Source organism: Coptis chinensis, chromosome 9 (genome assembly GCF_015680905.1).
Source record: "Coptis chinensis isolate HL-2020 chromosome 9, ASM1568090v1, whole genome shotgun sequence".
NCBI classification, from domain to species: Eukaryota; Viridiplantae; Streptophyta; class Magnoliopsida; order Ranunculales; family Ranunculaceae; genus Coptis; species Coptis chinensis.
Window position 1 is genome coordinate 65,515,701 of NC_141464.1, and position 18,542 is coordinate 65,534,242.

At 34.7% G+C, this 18,542-nt stretch overlaps 1 protein-coding gene across 1 annotated transcript; it reads right to left on the reverse strand.

The window, feature by feature from the left end:
- Positions 1-16,302: 16,302 nt before the first annotated feature.
- LOC147477406 (ribosome biogenesis protein BOP1 homolog) lies at positions 16,303-17,891 on the reverse strand. The gene is made up of 4 exons (XM_086586006.1): positions 17,542-17,891; positions 17,352-17,436; positions 16,588-16,604; positions 16,303-16,385 (listed from the first exon to the last, which is right to left on the reverse strand). The coding sequence occupies exons 1-4, from the start codon at positions 17,648-17,650 to the stop codon at positions 16,303-16,305; spliced, it is 294 nt and encodes a 97-aa protein (XP_086442132.1). The 5' UTR covers positions 17,651-17,891.
- Between the last annotated feature and the right edge of the window lie 651 nt (positions 17,892-18,542).

Here is an 18,542-nt window from a genome sequence, read left to right on the forward strand (position 1 = left end):
AATGTTTAATAAATATATTTTAAACTGGTTGTATGGTAAACATAATTGAAATTTGAATGATTGAAATATGGTTTAAATCGTCTAAGCTATTTGAAATTTTGAACTCACTAAAATCTTGGCTGAGATAGAACCCAATTTCTGTAAAAAAAAATTATTTAATTTGTTAAAAACTTAAACCCTGATAAACTGTTTCAAGTCAATTAGTCACTGTTTCTTTATTTGTGTAAAAACTAAAAACAATCCAGTTATTCGTTGTTGTGCTCTTTAGTTTGTTTGGTATTGGAAACTGCTAGCCTGTGACAACATTTTGTGGTGCAACCTATTCAAGGAGAGATGGGGAGAAGGACATGTCGCATTCTATGCCCCTTTTGATCACAGATCATGGAAAGGTGTCTATGAAGTTCAAGATCGCTGTGATCGTGTCGGACTGTAAGTCAAAACCATATATGTTTTCCTAGATTGTTTTCTTTTCTCAATCAGCAATTACAATTTCAAATTTTTATCATTTTCAATGGTTTAGTTCAAAGTTTCTCATTTTCAATAGTTGGTAGTTCATTTGTATGCGGGGAAACAGACAACTATGTCTCCAGCAGGAGACACTTAAGTGCATAGTGGAATCTTTAGTTCTTCCCAAAAAACTGCGTTTGTTCATATTTGTGCCATAACTCAAACTCTTACTCGGGTTAGCACCCATGAAGCTAAGAGAACACGTTGTTATATTTATTTTTTGGTGCTTTTGATGCATGAAGTCAATGCAGTTTTTCTACCGTGGGACCAAGATAATTAGATAAGGCAGTTGATTATTATCTTGTTCGGCAAGGCATAATCCAAAGATATTTGGGTTCAAGGAATGCTACTGAAGATTTCCAAAGGGTGGCGCCAATCTTAAAAGAGCGCCCATTCCGAAAAGATCCCAAGAAGTTAAGGAAACATGCTCAAGCATTCTTGACAACATCCTCTTCTTCATTGGTGACTTGAAGTTGCCTCGTGTGCAATGCAAAACGAAATCGTGTCTAATCAGATGGGCAACAATGCAATACAATACGATTAACCCCGATGTCACGAATCGCATAATGTTTAAAAACTTCTATGAATAAAATTCATGGTGTGTGTACTGATTGTAGATGCTATTTGTTTTTTATATGATTTGCCTTTTTTATTGTTTTTTTTTTTTCTTTGAAAATAATGGAAGATAATTGTACTTGGTCTGCTGCTACTAAATTTACCGGATTCGGTGTTGTGTAATACTTTCTATTCACTTAATCTTACTTCATTTTGAGGATAATCTCCAGATTCAGTTCAATAGTTGTTAAATGTTAGACTGCAAGCCAAAATATCAGTATCAAGGCACAGCCCTAAATTGAACAATACCCACCTTAATGCAAAAGCAAAATGTATCTGCTGAAATTTTTGCAATCTTTGTCCAACCTGCAACAAGTTTTACTTTACAATGTTTGGAATTTTACATTTAGCTTCATTAGTGCCTGGTCTCATTTTTTAATAGTTATACTATGGTTCATGTCAGAGTGTTTTTGAAACCCATTGAAAGGAAAAGAAAAAGGTTCGCATACCCTTACCATTTAAAGAGAATATACTGCACGCATAAAAAGAAAAAAAATCAGATCTTTTGTAGCATAAAACATGTGAATCTTAGTCACACATCAGAGATTTTCACTCTAAAAGCAACAGTGTCTGGCTTCTTTTACATCAGTAATCCACCATAATTTTAAGATATCAACAAATCCATAACATGGTTTTAGATTATCCTCATCAAAAGCTGAAAGAGATCTTCCAATAATGGATATTGCTTGTTCATACAGATTTAAAGAATTCCCAATGTCATGTAAGCACTTACAGTTGAAAAACTGTGCACCTGTCCACTCATTGCTCTTTGTAAAATCTATTCCAACAATGAGATTGGAAGATTCCATACCAGCTTGAGCAAGGGCCTTTGTCACCTGTTCTAATTAAAGAAGTATATATAGTTGTCATCAATCTTTGAATATTGAGTGCTGTTTGAGCTTGTTCTGCTTCTAGTTCCCGATTGTTGTACATTGCTCCCATTATAAGGCGAGTGGTGTGAAGGAGAAGGCAAAGATGGCCTGAGTACATGAGGTGATTGATAATGGCGATTGCTTTGCCTTTTCGATGGTTTTCCTCCCATACCTTAAAACTCTTTAGACAACAAATGTTCTAAAAAACACCTAGTTTGGAAAACTTACTGTTAGCAATCCTTCTTCAAAGCAAAATAAACCTGCGCACAAGTAATCTCATCACTTTTATCTTATAAAATTTTTCTATAGGAAACTCAAGATTAACTGTTTCAGGGTTTCAGTAGCAATGCTTAACTCAATAGTCTTCATGAGTACATGTCACAAATACAAAGAATATTCTAGTTCAAAACTCTGACAGAGTTCACCCAACTCTGACAGAGTTCACCGAATATGCTAGTTCACCGAACTCTGACAGAGTTCACCGAAATATGCTAGTTTACCGAACTTTGATAGAGTTCACCGAATATTCTAGTTCAAAACTCTAACAGAGTTCACCAAATATTCTAGTTCAAAACTCTGACAGAGTTCACCAAATATGCTAGTTCACCGAACTCTGACAAAGTTCACTAAATATGCTAGTTCAAAACTCTGACAGAGTTCACCGAATATGCTAGTTCCAAACTGATAATCCAACAGTTTACTCATTATTGTTACTTTCCGACATACTTCAAACTTCAATCTTGTTACTTTAAGGTTGAAGTAAACAACATTCAAACTTCAATCTTGTCTTTAAAAACTAGCTCCTCCTACTACTTACTTCCTTTAGAAATAAGGGGTCATGGTTACAGATTCAAGTAGTCCTAAAAACCCCGATAATACCATCAAGTTTCTAATCAACTATGGTGGCAAAATACTTCCCCGTTTCACTGATGGTAAACTCCAATATCACGGAGGTGAAACTCGTGTTACTGATGAAGATTTATCAAATATTATTGAAGAATACCACATAGCTAGTTTACTCATTATTAAAAATATAAATTGTTCAAACGAATTAAACAAAACCCAAACGAATTAAACGAAAATCAAACGAATTAAAAGTGGTTGCTACCTTAATCCAGAAGCTTGGTGGTTGCTGGAGTGGAGAAGAAGAAGACCGGGAGAGAGAGTTCTTCTCCAATTTCGCGTTTTTGGTTTATTTCGTTTTTTTTATTTTGAAATTTCAGAGTTTTTGAGTGAATTAGATCATCAGATCTTGAGGTGAGATCGGACGGTTGAGGAGAAGTGTGAGATAAGAGTGGCAGTATAAGAGTGGCACTCTAGCCAAACAAACGATTTAGAGGTGAAGCGCGCTACAAATTGCGTTACTAGCCCCTTCTGAATGACAAAACCAATCCTCCTAAACACATATTCGTGAGAACCAGCTAACATCAAAGGTATGGGGATCGAACCCCACTAGCATCAAAAAGTTACTGATCTCATTTAAAACAAGTTTGCCAATCCAAAAAAATAAAAATAAAAATAAAAATCTATTCATTTAAAAAAAATGTTAATTTAGGGTTGGAATTTAAATATTTCAAAATTTTGTTGCAATTTATAAAAAAAAATCTTGTAATTCTGAAATCCCCAAGGGAGGGTGGGGGTGGGGGTGGGTTTGAAATAGCACTTCTACTAGCTATCTATTTTCTCACCTATTTTTAAAAAAAAAATTCTATGTACTCTTATTTTGCAAAAAAGTAATTTGCTTTGGAACCATATATCTTGATACAAATCAATAATCATCACTAAGTAAAAATAGATAGTAATAGACCTACTAGGTTTGAAATTTGGAAGCAATTAATTTAATTTGGTGTTTAAACAGGATATAGGTTTTTCTTGAGCATAGCTAGTAAATTCGCAGCCGACAAAAATTCGATACGAAAATTATTCGCCAAAAATTTGAAATTTTGATTAATAATACGGGTATAATACGTCTTTTATACGGGTATAATTCGGAAAAAATTGGATTTTGTTGCATTACATGTTTAGAATGTAATATTTGTCAGAATTGCTCATTAACTACATATGCATAACTCAAATTTTCATTTATATTTATTTGTTAACACTTTAGTTCTTCAATATTTTTTAGGTATGGAAGGTTCTAACTCGAGTGGATTTTCAAAATCTTCCATTTTGAAGTTGTATCATACTTTTTATAGTACATTTTTTTTTCATTTAAAAAATACGCACCTTATTATTCTGCAATTATAAGGCTGGATCATAAAATTTGTGTATTAATCCCTAGGTTTGAAACGTTCGCCTTATTATTCATATTATACGTAAAAATATATAAAATGTGTATTAAACGTGAATTTACTAGCTATGCTCTCGAGTCGTTTTTCACTTGAAAGCATCTATTATAATAAGACACAATGGCAAGACAAAGGGTGGTCGGGATCGTCTGGGGATCTGAGTTAGATTAGAGCAGATGTACGATCTAGAGCATTTTGAAACTACTTTTCAATGCCATTTAAAAGTATTACTTAATGAACTAAATGTTTTGTAAATGAATTAAATGGTTTGTAAATGAATTAAATATTATTTAATTATTTCTTAATAATATTTTAATTCCGTTTTATTCAATTTGTTTATTTATTTTTTATTTTTCATAGCTCTTAAAACATTTTTATTATTAAAACCTTTGAATACTCCCTCAATTAATTTCTAAATTACTACATTAAAGTCCATTTAATCCTTCCTTCATGGTATTTGTTTCAGCAAGATTTGCCAAAACACACCAGTTGAGGGTTGTGAGTAATATTTTTTGGAGATGGTGAAGGAGATGGTGATTGGGGAAAGATGAGACCCGGACTTCGGTTTTGAAGTTGCCTACGCATCCAAAGATATTGCTTGGGATCAAGTCTCGATTAAGTAGTTCGAAAAAAAATGACGAAGGTTGGATTTTATAGGTAGCATTGGTGATAGTTACTTCCTCGCTTCTCCAATATTCCAATCGTGGGTTAAAGTTGAGAACTGGCGGAGAACCGGGCCCAATCATGGGATGAAGTTGGAGAGCTGGCGGGAGAACCGCTACCGTGGGATGAAGTTGAGAACCGGGCGGGACATCCGCCTCGTGGAATGTAGGCTTTGAGCATGGGCTTTTTCATAGATAAGCTCTGAGCATGGGCTCTGAGCGTGGGCTTGTTTATAGTTGGGCTCTGAGCGTGGGCTTGTTTATAGTTAAGCTTTGAGCATGGGCTCTGAGCGTGGGCTTGTTTATAGTTGGGCTCTGAACGTGGGCTTATTTATAGTTGGGCTCTGAGCATGGGCTCTGAGCGTGGGCTTGTTTATAGTTGGGCTCTGAGCGTGGGCTTGTTTATAGTTAAGCTCTGAGCATGGGCTCTGCTCGAAAGGCTTGTTTATAGTTGGGCTCGAAGTGGGCTTGTTTATAGTTGGGCTCTGAGCATGGGCTTGTATTGAATTGGGCTTATATTGGGCCACATTTGTGGGGGCCTGAACAGTATTATATTCTATTTTATTTATTTATAATTTTTCATTACCCTAGCCTCTCCAACAATGGCATTCAAAGATACCTTGTCGTCTTCGCGGAAAAGTATACCACGTGCTTGTCGTTTGGCTTTCTCCGTGCATCAAATCTGCTCTTTGGGATATTTCAAATTGATCCCGGTTCAATTATGCCTTAGGTTCGCCTCCTTCTCCTTCATCACGCCAGATTCTCGCAAGTTTTTCAACCACGTAATCGCCGTGAACGCCGCTCGGTACTAGAAAAACCTTCGCCAAAATGGGTTCTCCATGCTTTGAGGACATGGAATGAGAGCCGGTGGGATGTTTCGCTCTTTGTCCGTAATAGAGCCTCCTTCAATCCAGCCACCACGTAGATCTGTTCCCTCTCGAATGTGCACCGATGCTTGCGAAAGTTGTCGATGGACATTTTGCTGCGCAGCCGTAAAAGTGTTGTCATCATCGAGTTGCCTCCAATATTATGGAGACTATATGTGCATTAGAGGAGAAGCACCGATCGACAACCACCAGAAGACCATCTACTCCTTTTTTTGAGCCTCCTTTAGTGGTAGAGAGAGACACCCTAATGTCATGTATCGGTCATTTCCGAAGGTACTTCTTGTGGTCGGATGGTCTTCGAGCTTCGGCATTTGTTGGATGCCATAAGTGGTCTTTGCAGCAGCCTATATCGCCCCGATCCGCTAGATGCATTGACCCACGTGGTGAATCTTTGGTTTCTGAGGACGATGTCCACAGCCGTTAGCGGAATTCATTGCTAGTGCTCCACTTTACTCCACTTCTCGAGCGGATAACGAGATTCGGCCCCTATAGCCGTGGGGATGGTTTGGCCGCTTGGTCTCCAAGATTGCAATGAAAGGAGTTTCCAAAGATGTGGTAGGGTACTTTCTAGGATTTTCAGCATGGGGTTGGTGTTTCCGTGGAGCGAAGCGTTTATTTTGCACGCCACAACCGTATAGTTTATGCTAACGAGGGGACAAGATTTCTTCGATGCTACTTGTAGATTTTCAGAATGCTTTTAACATGGTTGATCGGACTACCATGTTAAGAGAGGTTCAGATCCATTGCCCAACTATTGCCCCCTGGGTCGAAAGTACTTTGTATTGTCAACCCGCAAGGTTATATTTAGGGGACGGCTACATATGGTCTCCACATCGGGTCCAACAAGGCGATCCTTTGGGTCCCCTTCTCTTTGCACTAGTGTTGCATCCCCTGATTCTACGGATCCAATCCGGTTGTCGGGCTTATTACTACTGAGCTTAGTACCTAGATGACGGGACTCTGATCGGAGATACGTAATGCAATGGCGACAGCTTTGGGTATTATTCAGGAAGAAAGACTTTCTTACGGGTTGGTTCTTAATGTGGCTAAAACTGAGATATTTTGGCCATCACCGGATTCACGTCGCTTCACTCCTGGTCTCTTTCCTTCAGATTTGTCTCTACCCTCGAGGGGGGGTCAAGTTGCGGAGGTGCGGTCGATCGATTTATCCTTTGTCATGGGCCTTGCTTCGCAAAGCGTGTTGAAAAGGCTATGAGTTTGATGGACCGCTTAGCTATTTTGGAAGATCCACACAGGAGTTAAGCGCTCCACGAGCTTGTCTTTGGGCTTTCTAAGTTGGTCTTTCTTTGATTCGTACTTGTCCACCAACTCTTTTCGTGAGAGGCAAGACTTTTGATCGGCATCTCCGCAGTTGTTCTCCGTGTGGTATTGTGGTTTCAGCTGGCCTTGGCTTCGGTGATTTGCAGTGGCATCTATCGACACTCCCATTACGTCTGGGTGGGTTAGGTATTTATTGTGCCACTGATGTCTCTACTTTTGCTTTTGTGGCCTCTCGTTTTCGGACTTCCTTGAACCACATTCTTAGGAGTTGTAGCGGGTACGCTGCCGCCGGATGAGATTCTTGATGTTGCTAGCAGTGCATTGAGTCTCTCTTTACCCGATTTTAATGTTAACTCTCTTGCTGTGAATGCTACCGTCCCCTCAAAACCACAAAAAGTTTTGGCGGAAGCGTTTTACGGTAAGATGGTTGCTGGTCTTGAGAGGGAGTTTGTGTTATCTACTCGTCAGAAAGCAGTTATTGGATGCTTGCAGTCAGAACATGCAAAGGATTTTCTACTGGCTATTCCGATGGAGGGACTTGGACAGCGTATGTCGCCGGTGGAGTATCGTTCTATTCTTCGGTACCGTCTCATGATTCCTTTGTACTCTGATGGTGGTCTATGCCCTGTTTGCAAAAAGAGTAGACTAGATGCTTTCGGGGACCATGCAGCACATTGTAGGTATTTCCCAGGTTTCAAATACCGACATGATCATGTCAGAGATATTTTATGTGATGCATTTTGGAGTCGGGTACAAGTGAAGAAGGAAGCTCCTGTAAATTTTCTCACCGATCCCAATGAGGAAGATCGACACTTCACCGCCGCATGTATTGGTCTACGCTAGTCCGAGGGAAGGCATCGTGTGTTGATGTAACTGGAGCCTCCGTTGGTAGGGCTTGGGAATGGAGTCTTTGAGGTGGGAGAAGCAAACTAATAGAGCAAATGGGCAGGGAAAATTGAGAAACACGAGGAAGCTTGTAGAGCTAACCAAAGATTGTTTCATTCCTTTCGGTTTTGACACTTTTTGGTTTCTTGGCCCAACAACTGTTGAGCTCCTTAAGAGATTGCAGTAAAGTTATGGATCAGCAATGTAATGACAAATTGGTTCCAACGAAGTTTGTATTTAGGAGAATAGGATTTGCCATCCGTAAAGGACTTGCATGTAGCCTTTGTTACACGCTTGTCCTAACTATTTGTAAAACTCGTTATCTTTATTAATAAAATTTCCACTTAAAAAAAAAAAAAAAAAAAAAAAAAAAAAAAAAAAAAAAACCTCCCCCTTAATGAAGAAATTCATGAGTGTAAATGTATTTATTAGAAATAAAACTAAAATGGGAATAATGAAGAATACATCTCTCTCTTCCATGTTTAAATTCCCATATGTTAATCCTTATTCCTCTCCTATTATTACAACTTTCTTTTTTCCATCAAAATTTTCTTTTTCTCCATGTCCAAATTTATTCGATTTTGATGTAACTCCTTCATTTGACATTAACCAACTCCATCTTCTTTCGTGCAATTCCCACATATAAATTTTGTTCTTTTGGCTTTTTATATAACAACCATACTACCTCTCTGCACTTCATTCTACGCATATCTCAACAAGCAGGTTCTATCTTTCACATTTTTATGTTTTCGTTTAGTTTTTGGTTTTTCGTTTGTTATCTATTTGTTATCTTAAATTTTTTTGTAATTGCAATATTGCAGGTGCCAATGAATTAAATATTATTTAATTATTTCTTAATAATATTTTAATTCCGTTTTATTCAATTTGTTTATTTATTTATTATTTTTCATAGCCTCTTAAAACATTTATATTATTAAAACCTTTGAATACTCCCTCAATTAATTTCTAAATTACTACATTAAAGTCTATTTAATCCTTCCTTCATGGTATTATATCCCGTTTTATTTATTTATAATTTTTCATTACCCTAGCCTCTCCAACAAATTAAAAAAAAAAAAAAAAAAAAAAAAAAAACCAACGCCTCCACTTAATGAAGAAATTCATGGGTGTAAATGTATTTATTAGAAATAAAACTAAAATGGGAATAATGAAGAATAAATCTCTCACTTCCATGTTTAAATTCCCATATGTTAATCCTTATTCCTCTCCTATTATTACAACTTTCTTTTTTCCATCAAAATTTTCTTTTTCTCCATGTCCAAATTTATTCGATTTTGATGTAACTCCTCCATTTGACATTAACCAACTCCATTTTCTTTTGTGCAATTCCCACATATAAATTTCGTTCTTTTGGCTTTTTATATAACAACTATACTACCTCTCTGCACTTCATTCTACACATATCTCAACAAGCAGGTTCTATCTTTCACATTTTTATGTTTTCGTTTAGTTTTTGGTTTTTGTTTTTGGTTTTTCGTTTGTTATCTATTTGTTATCTTAAATTTTTTTGTAATTGCAATATTGCAGGTGCCAATGAATTAAATATTATTTAATTATTTCTTAATAATATTTTAATTCCGTTTTATTCAATTTGTTTATTTATTTATTATTTTTCATAGCCTCTTAAAACATTTATATTATTAAAACCTTTGAATACTCCCTCAATTAATTTCTAAATTACTACATTAAAGTCTATTTAATCCTTCCTTCATGGTATTATATCCCGTTTTATTTATTTATAATTTTTCATTACCCTAGCCTCTCCAAATTAATTAAAAAAAAAAAAAAAAAAACTTCCACTTAATGAAGAAATTCATGGGTGTAAATGTATTTATTAGAAATAAAACTAAAATGGGAATAATGAAGAATAAATCTCTCACTTCCATGTTTAAATTCCCATATGTTAATCCTTATTCCTCTCCTATTATTACAACTTTCTTTTTTCCATCAAAATTTTCTTTTTCTCCATGTCCAAATTTATTCGATTTTGATGTAACTCCTCCATTTGACATTAACCAACTCCATTTTTTTTTGTGCAATTCCCACATATAAATTTCGTTCTTTTGGCTTTTTATATAACAACTATACTACCTCTCTGCACTTCATTCTACACATATCTCAACAAGCAGGTTCTATCTTTCACATTTTTATGTTTTCGTTTAGTTTTTGGTTTTTGTTTTTGGTTTTTCATTTGTTATCTATTTGTTATCTTAAAACTATTTGTAATTGCAATATTATAGGTGCCAAAGATTGAAGCCTATTAGGCGATTATATGCGTAAATATTTATTATCTAATCACACGGTGTAATTCCATCTTATGCCTTTTGAGTGTGTGCAGATGTAAGTTGTTTTACATGTTAATTTCGTGCCACAAATTTTTTAAGTTGTATTCAAATTTGGGTAGGTTTTTTTAGAGTGACTACTGACTTATGTATTACTCACTAGCTGGAAGGGTGTTAATTGTCTAGCTAAGAGCGCCACTCTCTCCACTTTTTCAAAATCCTAACCTGAATTGGTCAATCGGAATTGGTGGTGATTTAAAAATAGCAATATCAGTTCGCACTTGGTGAATTCTTGGTTAATTAATTCTGAAACTCCAAGATCAGGTATATGTTGTCTCTTTCGTCTTATATTCAATCTCTATGTTTTGATTTTCGTGTCTTCGATCCCATATTTATGTTGCTACTGAAATAACTTCAATTTGGTAAATCGATGATGTCTCGAATTATAATTTATCATTGTATGGGGTTTAATAGTTTTTAACTTAATAGGAGCTTCGTATTGGTATTGGGTTGGTGGATCCTGTTTTTGTCCCCAGAGTCAGAATGATTCGCATTAATTATTGTGGAACAACACATGATAGAGAAGAGGATGCATGATCAAGTGTGCATCTTGATAGTATTGTATGTTTTGCTTTTTGTATCATCACTGAGCATAGTGGATTTGTTGTGCTCATTGCATTAGAATGACACATCTATTTGTAATATAAATATTTAGTACAATAACCACACAACTTAGAATGCTTTAAAAAATTCGAACACAACCTACACAATAGAGGATACAATGTGACATTCGACTAATTTGTGAATTTAGGCTCCCATGAATTGGGAATGAGTTTATAGTGTTAGCTTGAAAAGTGGCATTATCAAGGAGAATAAATTCCAAATGCGCACTAGGTATAAATTTTTTTCAAACGCCAATTTTTTTTTCTATAGTGCAACTCAATGGTTTTATGAGTATAAATTTTAGATTGAATTATGTATAGATTTTGTTAAGTTGTATGCCATAAAGTATCTTCATAAAATGTCTTATGGATATGTGTCTGTCTCATTTCATTGAATTTAGAAATCTTTCATTTTCGTAGTAGTAGCTTAACCTTCGTTTCCCAATGAAATATTCTCTTTCTATTTTGTCAGTATTTATGCGTGCAAGTCATTTGAAGTTATGCACTTGCAGTTAATAAAGTAAAATCCACTCCTAGCTTGCCTATTTTTTAGAAATTTTATATAGTTTATCTTTTTGTCACATGTTTATATTGTAAACAAAGGGAGGGAGTAAATTTCAAAAGTGTTTCATAATTTCCATAGGTTTAAAAGTGTATAATTTTTTTAGTTTGATGTCCGATTGATCTTAATATTGCTCATAACCTCATGCCAATAATTTCCAACCTGTTGTCTGTACCTTGGTTTATGATTTATGTGAAGCTAAAGGGAGTAACTTTTGTAAGCTTATGTGATTGGAAATATGCAGAAATAATTGTTTACCCATAGAAATATTTGCTATTTCACTTTGATAGTTTGATTGTTAATATGGTTGAGCGTATATGCTTTGTTTATTTAATTTGTCTTATCTGTTTAATACCATACGTTTTTAGTGCGCAACCTACTTGAGCATAACAAACGAAAGTTGTTATGATTTTTGGTGTGTGCTGAATTAGTAAATGACATGGTGGCTTAGTGCCTTGCTGATTCCATTTGCAAAACATATTCTTATTACATTGGACCTTCCACACATATGGTCAGCTCTTTTCTGACAAGCAAGGATGGAGACGGGGGGCGGAGGGAGACAGTTGCCCCCCAAATTTTTTAGAAAACCTAAGAAATTACACTACAATCAATGCGAAAATTCATTAATAATCTATAAGGCTTCGCCCTTCCAAATTTTTTTGAGATAGTGTACGGTTGCCCCCTCATATACCTAGACTTTAAGGTCAATTTGTGTGTGTTTAACGTTTCTGCGGAGACACCTTGCAACACATATAAAAGGAACTGATTCTCCATGCTAATTAATTTCCTACATATACTTCCTTTACATGGGTGTTAAATTTATATTAAATAGAGTTTTTGTTGTATTGTTTTGCCATATCAATTTTGAATATGTAGTTTGTGATTTTGTTCCTATCGTTTGTCAAGGTATCTCGCTTACATCACATGAAATTTTATTAGATAGTGTCTGTTTGAATTTATCTATTAAGAATATCTTTATCATCATTGTTCAAATAGTGACGACTTATTTTACATCACTATCGATAAACAATTATTTAATCTAGCTAAAAAAATTAGTACATGTTAATTTTAAGAGTAGTTATGAATGTTGATGTTGTAGGTGACTGAGTAGAAGACAATATGAATTAGGAATGAGTTTATAGTGTTAGCTTGAAAAATAGCATTATCAAAGAGAATAAATTCCAAACGCACGTTACAAGCCCTTGCTGCATAATTACTAAACTACTAATTTTCAGTTTCTTTTATTTTCTCTTTCTGAAAGGACTAAGCTCGGTAGATTTTTAATGTTTCGTTGGCATGAGTTGGACTATATACTTTCGTTTCTTACTGTACTTTATTTGAGTTGAAGCACGTCTTATCCCACTTCATCAGTTCTCATGGATCTCAGATTTCTTTGGGGTGAAGTGTGGTGCGTGTTACTTGCTCATTTTAAGTTACGGTTGTTTGATTATTTATTATTTATTTTTATTTTTTTTGTAGTATTTTTCTAAACTTTGATTTTTTCTAAACAAGGTATATTACTCGTGAAAATTTTACATACTATAGCCTTTACTTTACCGAAAGATTTGGAGAAAAAGCAAAAGTGAAAGATGACATTAATTTTAGATGTTCCTCCTTAATTTATTGCTTTGACTTCATATATTTAGGAAAGAGCCGTGAAAGAACACAAAACACAAGAAGTTCGTTGAGTGAGCCTTAAAACGAGACAAGAAGCATTGTAAGAAAACATAGGCTTCTGAGTTTTATTTTATTCCATAGAAATGGTATGGCCATCCTATTTCTAATTTTAATTGTTTCGATCACATGTACACTCAAAGTCTTGCAACCGGCGGTTGTTTGATCCTTACATAGACCTTGCTATGTTTCATATTTCTTTTTCTTTTCCAGTATGCTTAAGACTATACTTTCCGTGGTTTGTCGTGTTGTTTCTATATGGGTCATATTTTTTTAATTATATATGTTTATAGAATAGTATGGTTTGAACTAAAAGAACTGTGCCCTTTCGGTTGCCATAATATATAGTAGTCGTGTTTGCATACTGAACTGTGTATTCATGAGAGGCAAGTTGGTAGTTGCAAAGGTTGGAAAACATACAAGCGATACCACCTAAGCGGAGGTGGGCAACATAAAGCATGGGGAGGTAGCCTTAAAACAATAATATATAGCTCAAGCGGGGCGAGTAGGAAGATAATAGGAGAGGATTATTGTTGTACAAGGGATACTCGATCTCATCTCCTAATAATTGTAGTGGCCATTGTTTCATTTTTGAACCGGTGGATCTCCGCAGGCAAATTGTTAACAAAAATACAATTTGGGGAGCCTAGAATGCGAGGCATTCCCTTGCACCTAATAATACTGGAAAGAAATACTCCTGTTCCTTATCTCTATATGTTATTTTCTAATATACATATAACTTAGTGGGGTTGAGGCATTTGGGTGTCGTTTAGTTTGTTTATGCGGTTCATATATTGCTGAAGCATGAATTTGTTTATTCATAATATGACCAACTTTGTACTTTGTGTTTCTGTGGTTTAACATTTTTTTTTTGTGTGGATGTTCATTCTAAACTTTTGTTGAATCTTATACTTTCAGGTCCACATCTTTAAGAATAATCGTTTAATTATGTATGCGCTTAGGATTACAGTCGCGAAGTGTTCAAGCATTGAGTGCTGACATACCGTGTCTGGTCGAGGTTAGGACCATCCTATTATTGATGAATAGGGTTCTAATCCTAAATTAATTGCAAATGTTTTTACTTTGTTTTCATATAGCATGTATCCAAGAAAATGGTAGGAAGTACTTTTGTTTTCTTCATCAGCACGTTTTCAATTTTAATTGCTTTGAGGGTCATCATATAGGCATAATTTTTTGTTCGTGGAAGAAGCGGTGGCTAGCATGGTAGGTGTTAATGATTCTTGCTAGGGTTTTTTGAGTGGTAGAATATTATATGGACCAAAGGTATATAAGAAGCAATGGCAACAGGTATATACAACCAGTTTTTGGCTTGGGAATGATTTGTGTGTATTCATTGTAGTCAATCTTCACCATTTGAAGTCAGACTTTTTATTTTTCTTTTTTCTTATAGGTATGTTCATGACTTCCACAATAGTAGTTTCTAAGATAAAGGTCATTTTCTTTTCTTTATAGATTTTGAAATGGAATGAATGTGTGTGTTTTTTTTTATCGTATATGCTAACTAATTTGTTGAAAGGATTTCATTTTTGTGTTGTTGTCGTTACTCATCCTCCATTGTTGGATTAAATGGTTTCATGAGTGGTGTCATGTAGAACCAAAATTTTCATAACGTAGCGTAAATAGGCTTTCACAATCCCCATACCTAATTTGGGACTAAAGGTACACTTTTGCTTCTCTTTTTCACAATACAATAAGAATCCATAGGACTCTTCTCAAGAAAGCTGGAAAAAAAATCTATGAATTATAGAATTCTTATGGTATTTGAAATCGATACCATTTTCGAATCAACTAAGAACAAAAAACAATTATTTTACTACAGACTTTTTGAGATTTGACAAAGTTGATGGCTAGGAACAAAGACAATACTATTGTTGATGGCTAGATGAGTTTTTATAAGTACTTTCAAATAGTGGAATTTTCACTAAGCTGAGTCGACTTGATCGAGCTTAAAGTCGAGAGATGTTAAATTGCTTTTTTTTTCCCGATAATCCTAGATGAGAAATTTAGCCTCCTAAAGTTTAACATTATTTTTTTCCACAGGACTGCAACACCTACCTATTGCATATATTGGAATGGGTATTCACCCAGTTGCATCAAACACACGACTCAATCAAGAATGCCCAAGAGAAATTAGTATAAGGTGTTTGCATTGGCTTGACAGCAGGGTACCACCAACCTTATAGTCCATCGAATACAAGTGGATTGTGGAAATTGATAAATTGGACCTCCCAAAATGAATTGAGAAGTACAAGTAAGAGTTGGCATTTTTCGGAAGACCATCCTTATTGGTGGTTGAACTTTGCATGGGTTTAACTTAATGCATATTTCGTTAATATTGTATTGTTGTGTATTTTATTTTATCAAAGTTTTTTACTTTATATGTACAAAGAGTTGCCACATCTTTAATGAAGTTTATTGTAGATGATCTTTGGTGGGAATCATAGTTGTACAAATTGCTTGCAAATTGTAAGCATTAAGCAGCTCCTTAACCATATATTGTGTCTTTGTACGCAATATATTTAATTAAAGAGGTCTATTTTGCAAAATACATATACCATTGTCAAGTTTCTAGACATATTCCATGATTTAAAAAACTATACCAATAAGCATAGCCACTAGAAATGTAGATCAATTGAATCTAATAACATCATTGACAATTAGCTATATTTTTTTTATTGAAAAAAAAAATCCTACTAAAGTATCTAAATAAAAACATGTACTGTGTTGACAATAAGAGCTCATTAATATAATTAAAAATTACTCAATTAAGTCAAAAACTACAACTACATGTTAAAGTTGACATGTCTTAGGAATATATGTTTTTTTTTTTGTGAACATTAAACAAATGATATTGAGTAATTATATATACTAGCTAAAATGCACGCGCTCGCACGTGGATGAAAAATAAAAGTGTAGGATGAATTTTTAGTATTTACAGATGTCAAAATAATATAAAAGCAACATGCATCAACATTAGGTTGCAAATTTTAGGCTTTCATGACTATACAAATGTATAAAGCTCGGCCAAAAGTACTAAATTGTTTATACAACTAATTTGTCACCTCTTGCAAGGTTTAATACTTTTATAACTTAGTTGCCAATGATGGTCCAAAGTTATTGCACCAAAGTTGTTTTGCGACTACACGCAGCTTGTTCTTGACCAACCCTGCCAAAAAATAAAATGAGTCCAAATTCAATCTAATATAAGAAGGAAGAGCATATATAGTACAAAAAAAAATATAGAGAAGAGCTTACTAAAACTGTCATGCAATTAAATTAGTCCGCCTAAACATAAATGTATAAAACAACCTCATTCATGTCGCCATCCATAATTTTAAACCTTTTTATAATGATTTGTAGCAACTCACCGCATGTAGTGGCATGACTGAAAAAATAATAAAATTGTCGTTAGCTATAAACTAAATATTGTACTCGTCGTCTTGGAAATAAAGCTATGGAAAGAGATTTAGTTTGCAGAAGAAAAACATAATAAGAGATATCAACACATGACGATTAAGGATAAAGTGAGAACTTAATTTTTTTGAAAGGACACTACCTAAAAAGAGAAAATTGATACATGAACCGCCAGGAATTTTTGACAGTGCAGAGCTTTATCAGATTGTAACTATATGTGCATAAATGGTTCTCTTGGTAGACAATGCCTGAATATCTTGATCATCTGCATGGTAGTTAAGCCTTTATAATTAGCTTGCAAAATGCACGTATAATATATTCAACCAGCTGGATATTCAAACAATATCAAAATCCCTAATATTTTTTCCCTTTTAAACTGATGATACATGAACATGATGATCAGGAGAACTTGATACTTGATATGATCCTCAAGTCACCCTCTCCCCAAACTAAATTTGAGGACTCAGTTACAAAACCATGTGTTGAAGGGAATCTAAAGTGCTTGAAGTGTCACAATAGAACAGAATATCTTTAAAAGTCTGAGCCTTTTGCTAATCCCAGTTGAATTGTAGATGTAATAATGGTGTCTTTGAAAGAGAGCTTCTATGGGATTGCAGAATCATTAGGAGGGATTAACAACTGGCAAAGCCATCCAAGGGTAGATACATAGCACCTAAGCAGTTGCAGAAAAGTTATCAAACTTAGAGGAGTGACATACTTTAGTTTTCGGTAAGGTTGAGATGAAAGGTCCATGTCAAACCAGCAAAGTTTTCCCTCGCGACTACCCACAATAAGATGATCACCTGATGGAAAGTTAACACCAGAAAAGCAAGTTTGGTGTGTACCTCGAGAAGATTTGTCAACAAAGAAAAGTGATAAACAAACAAATTGAGCAATGATAACAAAACCTGTAGGATGAATTGCAATGGAGGAAACCTCACGAACGCTTGGCTCCAGCGTCCTGATGAGCTTAATCTTTCCATCACATTTGATCCATATATTTGGTGCTATTGACATCAAAGATGTCAGACATTTCTAGGTAACTTGTTTCAAGTGCTCCAGTCTAAAATGTAATCAGATCATATCATTGTTTTCATGGAATAGGTAATTTGTTATTCAATATAGCAAAAATGCATGTCCAGCACGTGTGAATCTGAGTGAATACTAAATAGTCAATGTATAGAGCATCGCCTTCAAACCTAATAAGTAATAGAAATAAAATAGGAAAACGAAAGAATAAAAGGAAAAAAGGAAAGAGAAAAATCCCAAGATAACCCATTTAAAAGCCAACAATTGCAAAATGTGGCTACATATTTGTAAATAATATTGGCTGATTATTGAGAGGTGACTATAGCAAACTTATACAACCTAGTGGTTAATGGGCCGAGTACTCAAAGCTCTGCCATGTCTCATTGTAATGTGTCCTAATAGAGAAAAAAAAATGCAATAATTCATATTGAATCAGCTTAATCGCCTACAAAGCAAAGAATAATTTTGTGGTTGTTTGAAGAATAATTTCGTGTTGTTTGTATAAGGAAAGGAAAATATATCCACCAGTTTCCCCAGAGTAAGCAAGCTAGGAGTAGACTTCAGCTATTAACTTCTAATGACCTTGCATTACAAAAAAAAGCGAGAATTAGAAAGTTTAACATTTTTCATGGAAATTAAAACACCATTTATATGTATCAAGAACACGAATAATTGCTAAGCTAATTCAATATGTGACACCCCAATCTTACACTGGTTAGGAGGGTGGTTTTCCTATCTAGTTCAATTATCATCAACGGTGTTTAATAGAATGTCAAATCAGTAATAAATCAATATTAAACTATCAGAACAAATTTCCTTCCTAAACCCATCAATACTTCTATGTTACCGCAAATTAGCATACCAAGTGATTAGAAGTAGC

What these genes read in the sequence shown, in the direction of transcription:
- LOC147477406 (XM_086586006.1), bottom strand. Translation starts at nt 17,650, where the DNA reads ATGTCAATAGCACCAAATATATGGATCAAATGTGATGGAAAGATTAAG. An exon ending in CATTGCAATTCATCCTACAG is followed by an intron (nt 17,437 to 17,541) that starts GTTTTGTTATCA and finishes ACTTTCCATCAG; the next exon opens with GTGATCATCTTATTGTGGGT.